The sequence below is a fragment of the Mirounga angustirostris genome, unplaced genomic scaffold, assembly GCF_029215605.1.
Source record: "Mirounga angustirostris isolate CCGP_5_RB_7025 unplaced genomic scaffold, mMirAng1.0.hap1 SCAF_4, whole genome shotgun sequence".
NCBI lineage: Eukaryota > Metazoa > Chordata > Mammalia > Carnivora > Phocidae > Mirounga > Mirounga angustirostris.
The window spans coordinates 8,734,222-8,755,775 of NW_026991712.1; the positions used below are offsets into that span (position 1 = coordinate 8,734,222).

Here is a 21,554-nt window from a genome sequence, read left to right on the forward strand (position 1 = left end):
CCCACGCTGTCCACCCCACCCCACACATGCCTTCTCTTCTCCTTTCCTCTCCTTTCCGTCGATCCAGGGGTACCAGCCTCCTTTCTCCTGAAGGCACCAGGGTCTTGCAGATGCCTACAAAGCTTCCACCTTAGAATATTTCATGATGTGTCCCAATCACCTGTCCCAGAGCCTGGCCCACCACAGGCCCCTAGAAAATAGGTAGTGAGTGAATCAGACAACTAGACAGACTTTGCCCGGTTGACAGCCCAGAAAAGTGGACAGAATCGGTGTTATCCTCATTTTCCAGTTGAAGAAATGGTTCAGAGAGGGCAGGTAATTTGTTCACAGCCACACAGCAAATGGGTGGTGCAGCCTGAGAATCAGAGTCTTCTGACTCTTGGTCTGTGCTTTTCTGCTCACATCTCTCCTCTGAATTGTTGGCCCTTGCCTTTCCCTTCATTTGCTTCTGCATTCCTTCATGCCAGGTGACAGGCGCCCAACAATGAGTGAGACCAAGCTCCTATCCTCATGGGGCTCCCAACCCAGGGAAGAGGCAGATAAGTAAACAGTGCTGGCGGAGGGGAAGCCACGTCACCGTGGAAGCCAAGAGAGGACCCTACTCCTGCCAGGAGAGGGCAGGCCTCCCTCCAGGAGTCAGCACCAGCTGATTCCTGAAGAATGAGTAAGAACCAAGCAGGATGGGGTGGACTTTCTGCACAGTGGGGGGTCAGCTTGGGCAGGAGCAGCTGTGACCTGTGGGTCAGTCACATTGCTTCAAGTTTTATATAAGTAATCTGCTTTATGCAATAAAGGGGATTTATTATCTCATGTCATTAAAAATTTGAGGTGTAGGGTGGACTGCAGGTATGGCTAGATCAGGGAGTCAGCACCACTTGTCTCGGCCCTGTTCAGCTGTTACCTCTTCCACATGAGCTATTAAAATGACCAGCACATATTATATGTTGGCTAATTGAATTTAAATTAAAAAAATTACATAGTAAAAAAATAAAATGAAATGGCCAGCACGAGCCTGACTTTTATATGCAAAAATCAAATAGCTAGAACAAAATAAAGTTTCTTCCCTCCCTACAAGTCAGGGGTTTCAGTGTGATTCCATGAATTAGCACACATACCCATCCCAGGACCAAGAGGACTAGGAATCTGCCAGCCAAATTAAATCAGAGCCCACCCTTGAAAATAAGCAGATTAATCTCACTCCAGTGACAGAGCTGCTTCTTGCCAGAGGAGCAAGGGGTGGCTGGAAAGGATGACCCTGGACACCATTAGGTTATAAATACAAGTCAGGTTGTTTTGAACAATGAGAAATGGAGAAGTGGGTGAATCAAAATGCCCTTGCCAACTGAGCTGAAGAGTTGAGGGAGTAGACGCACATTTGGACCTTGGATGTCTCCAGGAAGCACTATGGGTTTAGCCTGATTCTTGAGCACCCCCCTCTTTTCCTACCAAAAGGTAATCAATAACCCTTCAACTGTCACTTTCCTAGAAAAAATGCATCCTGCTCATTGACATCTACATATTAAGGGTGGGGACGAATTGACCAGACAGAGACTGGGTCGGGGACAGGGGACACATTCCAAGAAAAGATCAAAGGCATCATGCTCAAGTGAAGAGATGTGACCAGCACAAAGGCAGTGTGATCTGGGGGCTCGTGTTATGGACATCTGAGGAGGTGCTCTCTTTGATGGAAATACACTCCCCCTTTCTCTCTGTTCTTCCCACTGAAGACCAGTTGAGAGACAGGGTGTTGCTCCCAGAGCAGACCCTCTGCCCCCAGTTCCTGGTGCCCCCTCCCCTCCATGCACATGGAATCAGAGGCCTGTGGATTTGGATTCAGGTCCTGCTTCTTCCTTTCCCCGTGACCTTGGGCAAGTCATTTAATCTCCTTGAATCTCAGTTTATTCTGAGGACAAAATGGGGACCCCCTATCTGGCTGGCAGTCTACTTTGAGGACTGCTGGAGGAAGTAGATGTACATGCATGGCCCATCGTGTCCGGCTTTGAGTGGATCATCCAAGAATACTCATTCATGTAGGCATTGAAAAAAGGAAAAGCTTAGCAATTGCCTAATAGATCCCAGCAGCTCAGCCTATAGCATTTTATTTTATCTTTGTAACCATTGGTAAGTGGAGGTATTGTTTTCTCACTTTACGGAAGAGGAGGCTGAGGGCCAGGTAGACTGAATAACTTCCCAAGACCACAGAGCTGGTAAAGTGGCACTTGAACCTGGGCCAGCTAAAGCCTACTCTGTAGGACTGAGGCAAACAGGCAGAGCTTGAATGCCGAGGTGGGCAGGAGCCTACAATTCTTACTGAAATTCAGAATCCAAAAGAGAGTGAAGGAGAGAGAAAGTAGCATGTACTTGGCAGGTACTCAGCAATCTGTATGCATTCCACTGTACGTGCATCATTGACTCATTTCACGACTTTGGTGGAATGCTTAAATGGACCCGGTTCTGGTTGCAGGAAAGATGGTGGGGTGATCCCTGTGTCCCTTAGCAGACCTTGCAGAATGGGTGTTAACATCCCATCATACACATGCACACACCAAGGCTCAAGAGGGTAAATAAATGGTCCAGAGCCACTCACCATGTGGCTTGACGCCAGAGCAGAAGATCACGGAGTTTATCCTGGAGGAGGTGGGGAGAGAGAAGGATTGTTTTATAACAAGGTAATAGAATTTCATCCTGTTTTCTTCCTCCTTTTCTGTGCAGATGACAGGCAAGCCTCAGTGCCTCCATCCGGCATGCTGCTTAACGGCCACATCTCTGGTGACAGCATGGGAAAGACCCGGTTCTAATTAAGCATCGTCACCCATCACCCTTTCCGGAGGACAGTGGCAAAGACATCGTGCCTCTGTCCCGCACTGTGACCCTTCCTCCGAGGTCCTCACCCCCGAGAGTCCCTGCACTGTCACCAAGATTAATTACCCCTCAACCCCTTTGGATGGGAAAGGAAGTCATTTTATTAAGTTTGATTAAAGCTTCAAGAGACATTGTTGGCTGTTTCAGGACTGCTGACAAAGCATCCTACTTATTTCCTGAAAAGACAAATTATATGCAAGAAGGGCCAAGCCCCGCAGAGGGGTCCTCTTAGCCTCAGACCATCACGGGGTGATGTCCCGCACACAGGCGTGGCCATCGCCCGGCGGGAGTGAAGTCGGCCCTAGCAGGCCTGGAGGCCCCCCTGAGAATCCCTGCCTCACCTTGTGACCGAGCCTCCGTCTCCGGGATTTTTCTTCCAAATCCCCCCTGGACCAGGCGTGATTTCCTCCAGCCCAGCCGGCCCCGGGAGGCGCCCGTCGGACGGCAGAAATGGTGACCATGAGAAAGAGGACTCTCAAAGTGCTCACCCTCCTCGTCCTCTTCATCTTCCTCACCTCCTTCTTCCTGAACTACTCCCACACCATGGTGACCACCACCTGGTTTCCCAAGCAGATGGTCGTCGAGCTCTCGGAGAACTTCAAAAAGTTCATTAAATACACGCACAGGCCTTGCACCTGTGCCCACTGCATCAGCCAGCAGAAGGTGTCGGCCTGGTTCGACGAGAGGTTCAACCGGTCCATGCAGCCGCTGCTGACCATGCAGAACGCGTTCTTGGAGAAGGACACATACAGGTGGTGGCTGGTGAGAGCCGGGGCTGGGGCTGGGGCTGGGGCTGGGCAGGGTGTGGCTGTGGGGGGCGGGCCGGGGGGCCCTGCCAGGTGCCTAGCAGGATTCGGGGTGGTGGCATTCATTCGTTCGTGCAACCACCATTTATGGAGGGTCCGTGACGTGTAAATCAGAGCAGGGCGTTCTGTATTCGCTTCCCGTGTCTGCCTTAGAGGATTGCCACAAACTGCATGCCTTAATACAACAGACCCATCACGCCACCTGACCCTCTCCTCTCGGCCTCTCTGCGTCTCCCGTCTCTCTCTGCCTTCTCTGCAAGGCCACCTGTTACTCCGTTCAGGGCTCCCTAAATCCAGGATGATCCCATCTCGAGATGTTTAATAACCGCCGAGAAGACCCTTTCCCACCAGGTCCCGTTCACAGGGAGTTGGGACTTGGACATACTTGTGTGGAGGTTCGTTCCACGCAGTACAGATACCGAGATGCAAAAAAGAGACAAGGTCCTCACTCTCACAGAACTGTGTCCTGGCTGAGAGAGACAGATAAGAAACCAAGAAGACAGGCTCAGGTAGAAATGCCCTGAGGGAGGTCATATGAGGTTTGTGATGGAGAGAGGCTGGGGGCCCGGGGCCTCTGTAAATGGGGTCATCGGGGAAGGTGTCTGCGGAGGCAGGACTTGAGCTAAGACCCAGAGGTAGAGAAGGCACCGGGCATGGAAGGACCCAGAGAACGCGCTACAGGTCACATAGCAGCGAGCACAGGAGCCCTGGGGAGGCGTCTGCTGGGTCTGTTGGAGGGGCGGGGGCCCCGGCAGTGGGCAACCCCCTGGTGGGGCTTCTGGTTGGTTCAAAGCAGGAAGCTGCTTTGAATCTGAGGGGAGTCCCATGATCTGATCTAGTGGTTTGAAGGTTATTCCGGTGGTTGAACCCCAAAATGGAGTGAAGGGGAGTAAGAAAGAATTTATTCCTTGCAGATTTATTGAGCACTTACTATATGCCAGGCACCGATATATTGAGATCGAAAAGACAGCCTCCCCTTTCTGGTCTATGGGGTGGCGAGAGAGAAGGAGACAGCCAGCCACACGCCGGGGTGATAGGTGCTGCTTTGGAAGTGGCCCAGGAAGTGCGGAGAACCCAGAGGAGGGGCGCCAGACCTACCTTGGGGCCGGGGCGGGGGCTGTCAGAGAAGGCTTCCCGGAGGAGACTGTGGTGGAGCTCCTCCTAAAGGACCCAGAGAGGTTGTCCCGGCGGGGACCGCAGGAAGGGCTCTCCAGAGGGACCAGTGTGTGTATCAGGCCTGGAGGTGTGAGAAAGGCCTGTGTGGTTGCTGGAGGCGCAGAGCATCATGGCTAAAATCCGAATGTGAGTGAGGGGTGGGGTGTGAGCGATGAGGCCATTGATGTAGCTCATGAGGCTCTTCCTATATCATGTTAAGAAGTTAGAGAGAGTTGCGTGTAGGCTGAGAAAATCAGGGGGGGCTTCCTGCAAGAGGCCGGCTTTCCCAGTCAGCAACTCTTCAAGCAACTGTTGTAATCTGGGAGCTTACGGTCTCTTTGAACAGCTTGGAAGAGTCTACCGTGACTCAGAAGAAGTGAATCGGAATGTCCGGGCTCAGTCTTGGTTCACTAAGCTGTGTTGAGCACCTCAGGGTGCAGGTCCTGGGGTGGTCCTGGGGAGGTGACAGAGAACAGAACAGGCAGGGTCTCACCCCCTCGAAGATTCCAGTGTCTTCTAAAGGAGGCAGCGGACCAGGCTTGACAAGGATTAGGGCAGGGTTTCAAACTCGCACTCGTGACAGTTGAGGTTGGACACATCTTTGTTTCTGGGACTGTCCTGCACCTCGTAAGATGTTTAGCAGCATCCCTGGTCTCTACCCATGAGATGCCCGAGTCTCCCACCCCCCAGCTGTGAGAACCAGAATGTCTCCAGATATTGCCAGTTGACCCTGGCAGGAGGGGACAGGGGGTGCAGAATTGCCCCCATAACCACGGGGGGAGGGAAGCAAAAACTCGGAAAAGAAAGTGACTTGCTCCAAACAGCATGTCCCATTCAGGCCCTGGAAGTAGTGATGAGAAACTTCTGGAGTGGGCAGCCAGGACGACTTCATCTACTTCCTTCCTGAAGGTCCTCGGGGAGGGCAGTTTCTAAAACTCTCAGGTTGGCTTAGCCCAGGATGGATAAAAAGGTACAAGAAGAAAAACAAGAAACAAAAAAACTCGGTTTCTTGCTATAACCTGTGTATCTTCGCAGGACCTGCTCTGTGCCTTCTAGACTTAGGAATTAGGATTTTCCTGGGTTTTGTTCCTGATTTTCTAGGTCTTATCAAGAGTGCTTCTGAGGTACCTCTTCATCTGGCTGAGTCCTCAGATTGAGGATCTAACAGCCGCCTCACCAGCTTCTCTACGACACTGCAAACATTAGGTTTTAACACTTGTATTTATTTTTGCTGGCTGAATGGGCAAGTAATAATGAATGTGCTTCCCCCCTCCCAGCGCTTATCAAGGCTGAACAAAAATTTTTCCAAGTGACTATTGGTATTTTATCAAGTTTTCTCCCATGTCCCCAGCCCCAGCCCTTATCTGCAGCCCTTCTTCAGAGCCCTGGGGTAGAGCAGACAGCTAGAGTCCCTGTTCTCCCACTTAGTCTGTGCGAGGGAGCCCCCAGGCCAGTGAAGACTGCATCGATGCAGAGCCCGACCTGGAACTTGGCCGCCTGTCCCAACACCCCTGCCTTCCCTTCCCCTTGCCCACGGCTGCTCATCTGCTCCATGGACGGGAGGCCAGGACTGGGTGGATCAGAGAAGGAGCGGTGGGAAGCTGGAGGCTAAGGGACTGAGGTGCCTTGGGAATGGCAAAGCACCTGGTGAGTGCAGCATTAGGGTGCTGACTCCATTGTCCCCCTGGGCACGGCCCCCACCCACACCCATCTGATCCTGATGAGAAGCCCTTGGCAGAGCCAGGCCCACAGACCCTTCATGCCTCCTTCCCCAGGAAACAGGGGTGTATGTGACAGGCCGGCCAGCTGAGCCAGGAGGAGTCTGAGGCCAGAACTGTGGGGTCCCGAGCTCCCACCCCGCCTCTGAGCTTCAAGGTCGCCATCAATGGGCATCGCAATCCCAGCAGGCGAAGGCGACAAGGCAGGTGTGAGACAGGGCAGGTGTAAGCTCCGGCGGGAGCAGGAAGACAGGAGCGATCACACGGGGCCACCCCCACTCCGCCCTCAGTCAACCTGCAGACCCTGTGGCCCTCTCCTCCCACCTCCGTCCCAGTCACCAGGACAAGGGTCCCCTCTGCCCCGGCCTCATTTCCGCACACTGTTGGACCCGCCCACGGGAGACGGCTTCCTGCCCCAAGCATCGTGCTCGGTGCACAAAAGACAATCATACGCCCGTCCGATGCCAAGTGCCACTCTGGCCAGGCCCCAGGCCAAACTTGCCAGGCAGTGCCCTCCCGCCCCCCGCCTTCAGCACACCCTGTGAGGACACCTTGCCTCCGTTTCTCACTTGTCAGGCCTGCCTCATTGGTGAGGGGCACAGTCGGATCACATTCTAGTTCAAGGACGAGCTCTGCAGTCAGGTCGGGGTGTTCAGGCTATCTTGGGGGCTCTGGGCCATCCACTCCACCTCACTGAACCTCAGTTTGCTCAGCTGTAAAATGGGTACCTCATACGCCCTTGCTCATAGGACGGTTACGCGGAGTAATGAGGAAATGCCTGTGAAGTCCTTCGCGCGGGGCCTGGTGTACAAGCACTTAACACACGCTGCCGCCTGTGACGAGCGTTCCCAGGCCGGCACGCCTGCCTGCTCTCACTTGCCCTCCACACGTGGCATCTAGCACACGACGGGGGCTCCGCAGCGATGGGTCCGGTGGACGTGTGAATGCGTGTCAGCCGTGGCAGAGGTCATTCACTCACTCAGCACACGGAGCGGGTGTTGTCTGTCAGTCCGTGCTTGCTGCTCGGATGCTCGGGGCCGGACAGACAAGCCCACGGCAGCTGCTGATTACACTACGCCCGTGGCCAGGGACCTGCGTGCCAAGCACATGCATAAGGCAAAGACCAGTATTTTGGGGGGATTGTGGGAGGTGCCGCATGGTGAGCTGGACATGGAAGGAAGAGCAGGGTTCACTGCGCGGAGCAGAGAGGAAGGGTGGGAGGAGAGGGTACCTCTTTCCAACACAGGGGTTTGAGACGGGGGGTACAGAAGGCCAGACGTCCTGCCTCCAGGCTGGACAGCCTGGGCCACAGTTCACACCCCCAAGCTCCCCATGCCATCAGGCAGAAGTGCAGGAGGAGTGAGTGAGGCTCTCCCCATCTGTGCCCTGAGTGTGTGTCCCGGACGTGCGCCTCCCTGGCCCCCGCCCGCTGGAGTGGACTGTGCCGTGGAGCCCGTGTCTCCCGCCCTCCCTCGCTGCGGCCAGCGCCCGCCCCACACACCTGTAGCCCTGACTCCAGCCTCCGCTTGCCGGCCCTGCCCGAGGTCCCGGTGCAGCCTCAAGGAGCCCTAACCCCCAGTAGGCACGCACTTGTGGAGTGCTGACCGAGAAGGATACTTGGAAGCTCCTCCGGAAGAGTGAGAGGGGCAGGATGTCTTTGAACTTCTCAACATGCCCTCCTGTGTGTGAGTTAGCAGTCTGGTGGTCCTTTTGCTGTCACTTACAAGAGCCAGGGACATCGGAGTACCCCTTCCCAAGGAGGACAGGCACAGGGACACAGATCAGCACTGAGTGCCCTGCCCCGTCTGACCCAGCGGGCAGGTGCGCGAGTTAGGATTCTAACCTGCAGAAGCACAGCTCGGCTTTCCCACCCAAGCTCTTGCCAGCTCCGCCCGCGCCCGATGGCCTAGCCCTTCTCCTCCCTGGGCCTCGGTCTCCACTCCTGACGGCGAAGCACTATAACAGGTCCGACATCGCCGACGTGGAACCACACGCCGCCCGGGGCTAAGGTGATGGCGGGGCTGGGCGTTCAAGAACCGCACATCCCAGCGCGAGGACTGGAGGCCTTGGTGATTCTCTGGCTGTGTTTGCGGGTGCAAGGACTTTAATCCGGCCCGATGTTTGGTTATGCACTTCTCCAGCCCCGTGCCCGTCTTCCTTCTAACGAAGCGTGGGCAGCGTGCCCGGGCCAGCCCCAGTATGAGCGGGAATCAAATAACGTTGTCCTGTTTCCATGGTTGGGTGCGATTACTTTTTTTACTTCCGCCAGGTAATCCTTGCCTTCCACTTGTGGCAGGGATGTGCGATTTCCTTTGAAAATGGACTTACTTTTTTTTTTCCTTCTCTGAAATGAGCCATGAAAAAAGAGTTCAGTCAGTCAGAACCGGGTGAAGACATTGCCTGTGCTGTGCTTCCAAGTCACGTCTCCTGGGGCCTCAAGACTTCAAACCACGGGGACGTCCGTGGAGGGGCCTGCAGGAGAGCGTGGAGGGGGCCCTCCACCCACACCAGCAGCAGCATCGCCTGGGAACCTGTTGGAAGTGCAGGGTCTTGGGTTCAGCCCAGCCCTACTGAGTCAGGCTCTTTGAGTTAGCAAGGTCCTGGGTGACCGCCTGTCCGGGAGCTTGGGGCGGCCCCGGGAGATCGTATCGCAAGCAGGTGTTTAATCTGGGGATTGTTAGGTTTTATTGCGTTGAAATGTACATAACATAATTACCGTCGTAACCATTCGTAAGTGTACGGTTTATCGGCATTGAAGATACTCACACCGTTGTGTCACCAACACCACCCTCTAGAGCCAGCAGTTTTTCATCGTGCCCCCAAACCCTGCCCCCGTTCAGCACGAACTCCCCTCACCCCTCCCTCGGACCCTGGCAACTAGCTGCCTTTCTACCTTCTGTCTCTATGAATTGGCTCCCCTAGGGGACCTCATAGAGCGGAATCCTACAATATTTGTCCTGTGTCTGGCTTAGGTCACTAAGTGTGTTTCTAAAGCCCAGCTCTTCTTCTCTTTCTTTAAAGATTTTATTCATTTGAGAGAGAGAGAAATCAGGAGCGGAGGGAGGGGCAGAGGGAGAGGGAGAAGCATAGGCTCCCCGCTGAGCAGGGCGCCCGACGCGGGCCTCGATCCCAGGACCCCGAATTCCCTTCTTTTTTATGACTGCATGACATTCCACCCTTGTTTCATACGCTCACCTGCCCGGGGACGTGTGGGTCGCTTCCACCTTCTGGCTCCGGCAACTAATGCAGCTACGGACGTGGGTGTGCGAGACTGCGCGTGACCGTCAGTCCTTCCGAGTGCATCCCTGGGAACGGAAGCGCTGCCTTTCGTGGGCATTCTGTGTGTGTTCTCCATGGTGGCCACACCATTTTCCGTGCCCACAAGCAATGCACGAGGGGGCCGCTTTCTCTGCATCCTCTCCGACACTTGTTCTTTCTTTCTCTCTCTTTTTTATTTATTATAACCCTCCCGGGGGGTGTCCTGAGTGGTCCAGATGTCGCTGCTCACGGGTCTCCCATGGCATGTTGGAGGAGACGCTGAAGGTTTTAACTAAAGGAGCCACACTCCTGGGGGGCCTCTCCTTTGGAGATCTGATTCCTCCTGTCTCAGGGCGGGGGGCTGCATGCCTCTGGATCTCCGCATATACCCCTCTCAAATCTCCTAGACAATGGCCACAGTGAGCTCTAACCTTCCTTTCCCAGATCCTGCCCTGGGCCTGGGGCTGGGAGAGGCTGGTGGGACTCACCCCACAGCCACTTCTCCCCCCATACCCCGCCAACCCACCCCCTCCCCAGGCCCTGCAGCCCCAGGGACTGGGCTTTCTGAAGGTCCAGGTTCCAAGGGTCTGAGACGGGCAGTATTGTGGGAGAGAATTTTCAGTGGGTTTCTGAAAGCCTCGGTTCAAATCTTGGTTTGGATGTGGGACACGTGGTCCAACCAGTCTGGGCCCCACGGCGTCCTTCTCGTCTACAGTTCAAATTGTGGTGTGGTATGCACTGCGGCTGGTGACAGGGTCAGAGGTGATACTGCTTAGGAAATGTCTCCAGGTTTTACCATGAGTGAGGAAGTCAGAAGTCTGGAGCTCAGTCTTAGAGAATGAAAACAATTTGCTAGGCAGACGTCAGAAGCCTTGATGCATCTAGCAAAGGGCTGGTTTCTTGGCCTTGCTGGAGCCCAGTGGTCCCCGGGGGGTGGGCAGGAGGATGAAGCGAGCCGAGGCCGGGGAGGTGGCCTTGGAGGGTCACCTGTCCCTTTTCCTCTCACCCGGTGTCATTAGCGAGCACATAGTAGGTGCTCAAAAAGCATTTGCAGAATGAGGAGGTGATCTCTTTCCCATCTCCTTGAGCAGCCCCCGGGCTTCAGGAGGGGGAAGTGGCTGTCTGAGCCTCCTCGGTCCGTCTCCAGGTGCCCAGCAGAGAGGGGCCCCGTGAGCACAAGTGGGGAGCTCGGGGCCCAGCACGGGGGCGGCTGATCGGCCCCCGGCAGAGGCAGCACAGCTGGGCTGACCTTTCTCCTTCCGTCCTCGGCCCACAGAGGCTCCAGCGGGAGAAGCAACCCAATAACCTGAACGATACCATCAGGGAGCTGTTCCAGGTGGTGCCCGGGAATGTGGACCCCCTGCTGGAGAAGAGGTCGGTGGGCTGCCGGCGATGTGCCGTGGTGGGCAACTCCGGCAACCTGAGGGAGTCCTGGTATGGGCCTCAGATCGACAGGCACGACTTCGTGCTGAGGTGAGTGCCCGGCCCCTCCGAGCTACCAGAGGCACCTTGGCTCAGGGCCAGGAGGTCAAGACCCTGTGCTAGCACGCCCAGACTTCCCCACAGACCCCAGGCCCCGCCACGACCCCCTGTGGGCCTCAGTTTCCCCAACTGTGCATTGTAGGAAGGAGGCCGACCAGCCGTGCCTCTCTGGACCCCGATGGGAAATCCTACACGGGAGGGAGCCAGTGGGGCCGGAGCTCGGCACAGAGAGGCCTGGCGAGAGGGCAAGATTTCTTTGAAGACTGGTTTAATCTTTAAAATTCGGCCCCACTTTGCACTCGAGGCCATAATAAAACTATATGCTTTTAATGTAAATACATTTTCCTGTCACCCAATAAAATAGATCCTCCGGGAAGCTGGGTATCCTTGGTTTCTTGTCATCTCCCCCCGCCCCCCGACTGTTCACTTGGCAGTGGGACTGCGGTTCCCCAGGCGCCTTCGGGAGTAGTCTCCTGTTCCTGTGATCTCTGCATTTATGTCCTCAGACCACACGCCTGGCTTCTCGGAGCCTCGGTGTACCTGGCGTGCAGCAGGAATGTCCGTGGTGAGGGGAGAGGCGTCAGGTTCTGGATCAGACAGACCTGAGTTCAAGGCTGCCACCCACTAGCTCTGTGTCCCGGGACAAACTCTTTGCGTTCAGATCTCTTCCCTCATGAAATAGGACCACGGAATACCTCCCGGGCACGGTTGTCATTAAGGTGCAAGGCGCTGCGTTACTCGGTCAGGATGGTGCTTTGTACACGGTAGGTCAGCAGTGGTGACGATGGCCGGACTCGCTCGAGATCGAGAAAGAGAAAGTAGCAAAAGCTTTCCAGCTGCGTCTTAATCATCCCCATTTCCCAGCTGAGGGAGCTGGGGCCCAGAAGCAGCGCCCATGTGATGCGATGCGTGTCCCTCTGTCCCTTCTCCCCCAGGATGAACAAGGCCCCCACGGCGGGCTTTGAGATGGACGTCGGGAGCAAGACCACGCACCATCTGGTGTACCCCGAGAGCTTCAGGGAGCTGGCAGAGAACGTCAGCATGGTCCTGGTCCCCTTCAAGACCACCGACCTGGAGTGGGTGGTCAGTGCCACCACCACGGGCACGATCTCTCAGTGAGTGCCCCCCCGGGGCGGGGTGGGGAATGTTGGGGGTGGAGAGGCCATTGCCCCACCCCCTCACTGATCCTCCATGCCCCCCACCATGCTGTTCCCACACCAGAATGCCTCCCCTGCCAGACTTCCTTCTGGAATGCACCAGCCCCGAGGGCTGCAGCCGCCCTCTCCTCTGGCCCCTCCCACAGGATCAGGAGAGTGAAGTGCCCCCATTAGATCTAACTAAGGCCAGATGGCCGGGCATTTGCACCTTCATCTTGGGGCACACATAACCTTGTAGATGGAAAGGGGGACTTTGTGGGGCTCATCATTCAGTGCCTCAGCAGTGAGCTGTGCTCCTTCAGCCTCCTTCGGGCTTGCTCGGAGCAAGTCCCCTGGTCTTTAGCTTTGTAGGGGGAAAGCGGCATTTAAAAAGCATTCTCGAATTAGCCAGGAGCGCCCTCTGGTGTCCATACTGGGCCACTGCTACAGGAGCACGGGGCTGTGGCAGGGAGGGGGGCGTCCCTACCGCCCTCCCCCTCTCCAGGGTCCATCCCCAGAGCTGCATGCAGGCAGCCCGGCCCCCTCGCCACATTAACCACCTGCTCTTTCTCCTCCTGCAGCACCTATGTTCCTGTCCCCACAAAGATCAAAGTGAAAAAGAATAAGGTAAGTCGAGGCTTAGGCCCTTGTCCTCTGAGCTGAGGCTCAGTTTGATGACAGAAAGCCCCGTCTCCCCTCTGCCAGCAACCCGGGTGCAGAGAGCCCTTGGGGTCCCTGGGCTGCTGGAGGCCAGAGCCCCTACGCAGCTTCCCTGCTCGACAGACTGACCCTGGCAAAGTTTCTCCACGTGGAACCCCCGCCCAGCAGCATCCCTGGGACACGGTCCTAGATGCAGACACTCAGGCCCACCCCAGACCTACTGCGTCAGAAACTCTGGGGGGAGGGGACGGCCCAGCGGCCTGGGCTTCTACCGGCCCTCTGGGGATGCTGATGTGGGCTGCAGTGTGAGAACTGGTGCTGTTTGGTGTGAGCCTCTCAAAGCCAGACCTCACCTCCTGCCCCCCGTCTCCATCTTCCCCAGTGGGCCCCCGGAATGGGGTTGGCCAAGACATGGGCCAAGGGCAGAAGATGCAAGAAGTGACGTGTCCACCACACTGGTCCTTTGCACACACTATGAGATCAGGGTCAGAGAGGTCAAGGGACTGGCTCAGGAACACACAGCCCGTTCATGGTGTGTCTGGAACTGGAGCGCTCCAGCACCTGCCCTTCACACTGGGGTGCAGCGCCCGAGGGAGAAGCCACATGGGAATCCCTGGAGGGCTGAGTGGGTAGAGGGGAGAGCCTCCCGGCCAGTGGCTCAAGGCCAGGCCGAGAGATGAACGGTTCAGCAGAGACCTCATGGTCCTCTGCTCCAGTCTATTCCTGGGGGCTGGCGTTGGGCCTCCTGGACCTGCATGCACACCCTCTACTGCCTGAGAAGCCCCTTCGCTGTCCTCAAGGCGGGGGGAGGGGGCAGTCAAGGGCGGGTCTGCAACCAGACAGCCTGGCTGTGTGACGCTGGGCACCTCGCTTAGCCTCTCTGAGCTCAGTTTCCTCATCTGTAACACGAGGAGGGGGACGGCTAGCACGTAGCCCATCGCTGCCGAGCGGGTGTCCCCATGCCTGTGTTTCCTGCAGTGTCACAGGGATGTCCCCAGCCCCAACTCATACTGTTCCCTGGAACTTCCCTGGCCTGACAGGAATGCGACTCGGATGTCTCCTTCTCCCGAGGCTTCTCCCCTCCGGTTTTACTGTCTGTCTGCTTAAGTTCTCTCCACGTTCCCATAATGGCTGTGGTTCAGCATCCTCTCGCCCCGTGGTTAGGCTGCTGCCCGTCCTTCCCACTAAACGTCAGGCCCATGAGGGCAGGGGCACTGGTCCTGTGCACTGCTCCGTCCCCTGAGGCCACGACAGTGGGGGGCACCCCGCAGGTGCTCGGGGCCCTTGGCAGCGGCTCACGAAGGGCTGGGTCCTCCTCCCGCAGATCCTGATCTACCACCCGGCCTTCATCAAGTACGTCTTCGACAGCTGGCTGCAGGGCCACGGGCGGTACCCATCCACAGGCATCCTTTCCATCATCTTCTCGCTACACATCTGCGATGAGGTACGCCAGCCTCGTCCCCGTGCCCACCGGGCCGCCCGCGAGGGCTCCTCCTGCCACGTCTCCCAGAGCGTAGTGTGAGCGTCTGCCGTGGCATCGGGCGGACCTCCTCCGCCCCCCACCCCGGGGCCCCGACATAGGTCTTGCTGCGGAAGCTCCGAGTGCTGGTCTCTCTGCTGGCGCTTGTAGTGCGTCTCTGTGCTACTCTCAGAGTGGGCGGCAAGGAGTAGCGATGTTCTCGGGAGCGAGAGTCCCCGCTCCCTCCGTGCGGGCCCCCAGGCAGAGTCAGAACCGGTGGGTGGAAGCTCAGGAGGGGCGGGGTGGGGGGCAGAATCACGGAGCAGATCCTAAGAGGGGCAGCTGTGGTTTCAATCTCGGCCCCTCCTTAGAATCGTCCCCGGAGCTAAATCCCAGCGCCCAGACCGCGCCCAGGCCCACGTTCACCAGAAAGTGGGAACCAGGCACCCGGGGGTCCCGGTGTTCCCCGAGGTGGAGAACCAGTGATCTTGCCAAGCGTCTTCGTGTTCCCCTTCGTGGACTTGCCTGACCGTCCTCCAGGCTGTGCCCGCGTCTCCATCACTGATGTGGGGGGCTCGCTGCAGCCCCGGGCAGAGAAGCAGCAGGGGCCACGGCACCCCCACACTTCCTCCCCGGCCCCGCGTCAGGCAGAGCCATTGAATGTGCCTTCGGGTCACACACAGCTGCCCCCCCCGCCCCCACCGCCAGCCCGCCTGGCTCCTGGGTGAAATCCCAGGGAGGGTTGTTCGGTCACCATCCCCCAGCCCCCAACCCGCAGGGCCACCGAGAACCTGGTGTCTCTGCCAGAAGCCGCATCCCCCTCTTATCTCCCCTGGCTCTCTCAGAAATGCTACTCTCGTCTCTTCGCCCCTGTGGGGGGCTGTGGTCCTGCTGGCGTTCCGGACAAAGCTGCACTTGCCACAGATCTGTCTCCGGCCCCCACCCCCAAATCTGCCCTCCACATTGCAGCCTAGAGAGCAGCTCCTCTCCCTGGGGGGCCCTCGAATATTCCTTCCTGGACATCTTTAGCTCACCTCCCGAGACCCAATTCAAATGGCACTTACTCTCCTAGATCCCCTGAGTCCTTGGCCCTGCCTTCCTCTGTGTGCGGGAGCCCTGAGGTTAGCCCCCGTCCCTCACTGGTGCTCATGGTCATTCACGGGCTCCGAGGTCTGACAGCTGACTCCTGTGTCCCTAATTTCTCTGGCACCCACGCAGGTGGCCCCGATGAAGGTCTGCCTGAACCCTGATGTATTTAGCGCAGTGCTCAGCACAGAATAAGGGCTCAGTAAATGCTTGTCATGTGTCGGAAAGCCCTCCCAGCCCGGCCACTGGCCAGTGAGAGCCCCTGGACCACGTGGAAATTAGCCTCAGGGGAAAAAAAAGATCAGCTCCTACCACCTGCCTCAATGTGGTAGTTCCTTTTGGCCCCATTTTCCAGATGAGGGAAGTGAGGCTCAGAGCAGGGGTTTGGCAGTCCCAGGCTCTACCAGCAGGTGGCAGAGCTGGGAGCCCTGCTCTCAACCCCGCTCTGCTCCCCCCTCCACAGGCCTTGGAGAGGAGGTTCTCCTGCCCCACCTCCCTCAGGGCCTCCCATTGTGCCTTCTGGCATTCAACTTGACTTTCACATAACTTGCTTTTGCTGCACGAAGCCCCTGGGAGGTCCAGTAAGGAACTAGAAGGGTTTATAGGGAGAAAGGCTTATATAAATCTTCAGACATGGTGTTTGCAGATTCGAGGGTTAACCTGCAGGTGGCCCCGCCCTCTGGATCTGACCTGTGCTTTGCCCCCGCAGGTGGACTTGTATGGCTTCGGGGCAGACAGTAAGGGGAACTGGCATCACTATTGGGAGAACAACCCATCGGCGGGGGCTTTTCGCAAGACCGGGGTGCACGATGGAGACTTTGAGTCCAACGTGACGGCCACCTTGGCGTCCATCAATAAAATCCGGATATTTAAGGGGAGATGACGCTGCCAAGGAGCCCCAGAGCCCGCCTCTCCGTGGCCAGCCCCAGCCTCTCGCTGGAGCCGTTCTGACCCGGGAACTTTGAGGGCCGGTCTCGGGGGTGTGTTCAGGTGCCCCTCGCGGCCTCTTGCACCCCAGCATTTGGCAGCATCTACTCAGCAGGGCCTCCAAGCCCTGCCGGCTCTGCAGAGCGAGTGTCAGAACTGGCCTTGGATGGGGAGACCCCCCTCAGTGCTGTCCTGCAGCTGGGGGAAGGTGGGGAGATGCGGGGGAGATCCAGTCTCCAAACGCTAGAATCATTTTGGCTTCTGGGGAGGGGGCAGGTACTGAAGACTCTGTGTTCCCAAGTGAAGGACAATTTCTCAGGGAGGATGGGCAGAGACCTCCCAGACTCTGACTCTTGCTGGGATCTTTCTGAGTGAGGAGGACTTCAGGACAGAGCCCCTTTGGACCACGTGGACACCGGGGCGAGATGACACCTATCTTTGCACGCTGCCTGGCCCCTCCCTCACTTGGCGTGACAACCCGCCCCCCACCCCTCTGTCTTCCCAAAGCTCATTTCTGGTGGCCAGGAAAGGCTCCCCAGCCCGAAGGTCTTCATAGACACTTGGCAAAGAATTTTGGACTCCAGCGGATGTCTTCTTCCCAAGCTGATGTCTCCTTGAGTCATCGATCTTGGTGGCGATCATTACGGCTGAGAGCAGATCTGACTACTTCCATGTGCCTTTGTGTTTGGGGGAGAAATGTGTGCATTGGCTGAAATAAGGCAAAAGCCTTGACTCGGGAATGGGAGGGACCCCCGGCATCATACCCCCTTGCTCTAGAGCTGGGGACATCTTTTCTAGCTTCCTGAGGCAGTGCCTGAGCTGGGACAAAGCTAGGATGATACTCAACGCTGTCCAGAGGCGCATCAGCCGGGGAACGTCACTCTCATGTTCACAGACTATTGGATTTGGTGCCCATGACCTTCCAAGGCCACACCCAGAACCTCCACCAGCCAGCACTTTCTCCAGGAGCCCACGCTCTGGGCCAAGTCCCTACTGGCCACCGGCACAGTGTCCTGGGGGCTGCAGGGCCATCCCAGGAACATGACCTTCAGAGCGGGAGAAGACATACCTCATCCTCTCTCTCCCAGGCTGCTCTGATTCATCCTCATCAGCCTACCTGATTATTTATTGATTGATTGATTGATTTTTTTTTTTTTTTTTTTTTTTTGGTAATTCAACTGACATTGCGTGCACTTTGTGGCTCTGTGGCTGGTCCTGAGTTTTAATTAAGCTTGCTCTTTCTTCACCTGGCGGCCGGGGCATGGGGAGCTTAAATCAAGCTCAGACGTGGGGTCGGGGGCATCTAGGGCTTGGGGGCTCGCCGCTGGGTGGATCCCGGGGTTTCAGGTTGGTAGGTTCGTGGAGTGCTCTGTACCTCCTTCCCTTCAGCTCCACCTTCTTTCTCCGTCATTGTGGACTGGGTTCAGTCTCAGGCTACGAATCTCCAGAACACAGCGGGACTCCCTTGGGGCCAGATGGGGAGTGGGGTCACACACGCAGGACAGTGATGGTTGGCTCCAGTTACTGACATTGAATCGGAGAAACCACTTTTCCTGTCCAGAGCATTTCCTAACAGGCCACTGCTACTTTGAGGACATGTGACACTGTCCTGGTGGAGTGGGAAGCAGGCCAGTGTCAGGAGCCACGGGTCCTGTCCTCTCAGCTCCTTGCTGCACTGTGGCAAGCTCTGTTCTCCCGGCTTCAGCCTCTCCCTCTACAAACAGGGAGGGAGGCATCTGGGGAGCTCAGGGGCCACAGGTGGTTTCATGTGGTTCATAGGCGGCCCCAGAAATAGCATGCCACGCTTGTGTTTTTTCCCCAAGCCTGTGTGTAGGAGCATTTTCCTGAGGAGAAGTTCTTCCGTAGCTCTTACTAGATTCTCAGAGATGTAGAATCCAGACAGTGGTTTACAAAAAACAAAGTAACAACAAGCCAACAAACAAAAACCTGTTCCAGCTTTAAAAACCTCCACAACGAAAGACTCCCTTGACCGATAAAGGCTCATATATCACTATGAGGTCATTGTTCTGATCATGAATCCCCAAAGAGCAGGCATCTGTTGGTTGGCTGATTCATCCCTTGAGAAAAGTGCCCACTGAGACAGGGAGCAGAGAGGACACCCGAGCTCCTCCCCGAGTCCTGGGAGCTGAGTCCATTCAGAGATGGCACGTTCAGAGCGCGCCATCTGCATCTGGGCTTGGTGGAGTCGGAACAGGTCCCCAGAGCAAGCAGACTGTGTGCCGGCTGGCTGTCCCTGACTGTCCCTGGCTGTCCCTCCCTCCTGCTAGGCCGTTCAAGCTGTTGAGAGGCCTTCCTGCCTGCCTTCCCATTTCACAGAGGAGGAAAGCAAGGCCCAGAGAAGGAATGGGACTTGCAAAAGTGAGTCAGTTGTGACAGAGAGGGCAAGTCGAACATTTTGAGCAAAAAGAGAACACCACTGGCTCTATGTTTAAGGCATCCTGGGTGGCCTTTCCCAGCTGGGTTCCATCCAGCATCTTCGATAGCTGTGACCTGGTAGAGGTTTCTGGCAGCTCTGCCTTGCACCACGGGGCTCCTCCTCAGGCTGCTGGTGGTGGCCCTGGGAAGCTCTGGTGTCTGCCTTTTCCTGCCATCCCTCCCATGGGGGAGACAACCTGGCTCTTCCCACCACCCCAGCAGACATCTCTGTGTTCACTGGCTTAGCCAAGGGGTCTTAACCAAAGAGCTCCAATCCCCATGGGGGACGACTGAATGCACAATGGGCGTAAGCCAGTTGGCGTCCATACCTGGGGCGAGGGTAGCTGAGAATCAGACAGGAGTATTTCCCACAGAGCGTTTGCGTGCTGTGGGCAGGATAACGAGACCCCCACCCCCCCACCCCCAGAGGAGGCTCTCGAGTGTCCACCCCATTGTTGGGCTCCTTGGAGACCAGTCCTGGGCCCCGGGCAGAGAGCAGAGGCATCCCTGCCTGCAGTCAGTGCTGAGCTTGAAGCCAGAAAGACCGGGGCAGAGGAGGAAGGGAGAGCTCAGCGCCCTCCCCAACCCCCATGGAGCCAGGAGACCGATTTTTCTCGAGCTGGAGTTACCTCTGCAAATCAGCACCTGGTTCCACATGCCCTCCCCCGCCCCGAGCCCCTGCCCTCACCCACCTGATAGGGCAGAGAGCAGGGTGGGTTTGTAGCTTCTGGCTTCCAGAGCCATCAGGCAGGAAAGGAAGTTCTTAAAGTGATGCTTTTAAGGGTATGTGCTTAGTGGGAGGAGCCAGATTCAAAAAAATAGGACTGAAAATGGGAAAGCCAGACAAGAAGGTGGGGAGGGCGATTCTTGCAAGTTCTGGGGGCCAGAAGGACTGGGCCTCTGGGTCCAGGGTGGAGTGGAATCACAGAGAATATTTAGAACCGTAATGTTTGCCTTAACAGTTCTCGTCAAGGCAGCCTGAACACAAAGAAAAATGGAAAACAGAAAAGAACTCACTGTCCCTCGCGTGGGCATGACCAAAAACGCTTTCTCCAGGGGAGCGCGAGCCCAAAGGTGGCTGGCCGCGGGCCACGTGCCATCGGGGACCAGCCGCTGCTTTGCCCCTCCGGAGAGCTCAGGGTCATCGTCGTGTCCATCGTGGACATCTGGTTGGAAGCAAACGTGCCCACAGGCCACTGGCTGGTCATCCTCCCCTGCGGTCCGGGCTGATGGGTTTCGAGAGAGAGAGAGAGAGTCCCCTTTCCTCTGGCCCTTGCATTGAACGTGTTGAACTTGACCCCACTGCCCAGCTGCTCGCAAAGGACAGGACTGCCGTGTGTGCCCAGCTGCGGTCGGCCCCGAGCCGGTCGCCAGGCCTACCCCAGGCCCATGACGGGAGGGGCCGTCCCAGGGGACGGACGCGGCTGCCCACCACCTCACCGGATGCACGTCAAAGCCAAAGTTTCTCGAGCACTTTTTGTTCTTTGCAATCCTGTTTGGTTCGTTGTTGGTATTTTAAAATTTGCTTTCTTTCCCCTCTTGCCTCGCTCCCATGTTTGTGTGGTAGCGGAGCGCTACTCTGGATGCATTTTGAATGAAGTTAGCAGGAATCTGCCTTCCCCAGCCTCGGCTCTGTTTTATTTATTGTGGAATATTTCCAGTGATCCAAATCCAAGTGAATTAAAACAAAGCTATTTTATCGTTTGGGGGTGGTTGTCATCTTTCTGTGAGGGCCGTGCCTTCCTGCCGCCCCTCACGGCTTCCAGTCGGGGTTTTCTCAGTCTTAAAGGAGCCCCGAAGGCTCACCTGCTGGGGGGCTCCTCGGTTAGTGTCCGCCCCAACCAGAGGTTCAGAGCGGGAGCCTCTCAAATGCCACAGTGCCTCTCGCTATTGTGTGACTACGATGAGTCCCCTAACCTCTCTGAATCTCGACTGCCCGCTCTGCCAAATGGGACATGACGGTACCGGCTGTCAGAGGGGGTGGGAGATCAAGAATAAAAGCAACTCGGGGTACCTGGGTGGCTCAGTCGGTTAAGTGTCTGCCTTTGGCTCAGGTTATGATCCTGGGGTCCTGGGATCGAGCCCGGAGTCTGGCTCTCTGCTCAGCGGGGAGTCTGCTTCTCCCTCTCCCTCTGCCTCCCCACCCCCCCCCACCAGCTCATATTCACTCTATCTCAAATAAATAAATAAAATCTTAAAAAAAAAAAAAAAGAATAAAAGCAACTCAGGAGGCCTGCCCGAGGAGATCTGCCCCAGCTGCTCTAAGCATTTGCTGAGTGAAACAGCCTTGGCCAGGGCCCCATGTGGGCTGAGTTAGGGTTCATCTTTTCCCCGATAAATGGGTACATCTGTGGATGGATCCAAGTTTGATCCAAAGTTGGGACAAATCTCTTGTGAACAGATCCAGAAATCCAGGATTGGGGTTCTGTAATGTAAAATTGGTGTAAATCATAATACCTTCTGATCGGTGTGGCAGATGACCCTTTGCACGACGCCTCCCTAGACATGATCTTGAATTCTCACAGCAGCCCTGCGGGGCGGCCTGGTTTCCATGTGTGCAAATGGGTGC

General features: G+C 56.6%; 1 protein-coding gene across 9 annotated transcripts in view; it reads left to right on the forward strand.

The window, feature by feature from the left end:
• Positions 1 to 20,689, forward strand: part of ST3GAL1 (ST3 beta-galactoside alpha-2,3-sialyltransferase 1) — a 91,734-nt gene extending 71,045 nt beyond the window's left edge. For 5 of the 9 annotated variants that reach the window (XM_064587852.1, XM_045895840.3, XM_064587847.1 and 2 more), the window contains 7 exons: positions 468 to 664; positions 2,713 to 3,624; positions 11,076 to 11,272; positions 12,217 to 12,396; positions 12,999 to 13,044; positions 14,402 to 14,521; positions 16,332 to 20,689. In XM_064587852.1, the coding sequence (XP_064443922.1) occupies positions 3,313 to 3,624; positions 11,076 to 11,272; positions 12,217 to 12,396; positions 12,999 to 13,044; positions 14,402 to 14,521; positions 16,332 to 16,505 (1,029 nt within the window). In that variant the 5' untranslated portion in view covers positions 468 to 664; positions 2,713 to 3,312 and the 3' untranslated portion in view covers positions 16,506 to 20,689. The remainder of the gene's footprint in view (positions 1 to 467; positions 665 to 2,712; positions 3,625 to 11,075; positions 11,273 to 12,216; positions 12,397 to 12,998; positions 13,045 to 14,401; positions 14,522 to 16,331) is intronic. The other 4 variants (XM_045895838.3, XM_045895839.3, XM_064587848.1 and 1 more) reach the window with 1 other exon arrangement.
• Positions 20,690 to 21,554: the final 865 nt, after the last annotated feature.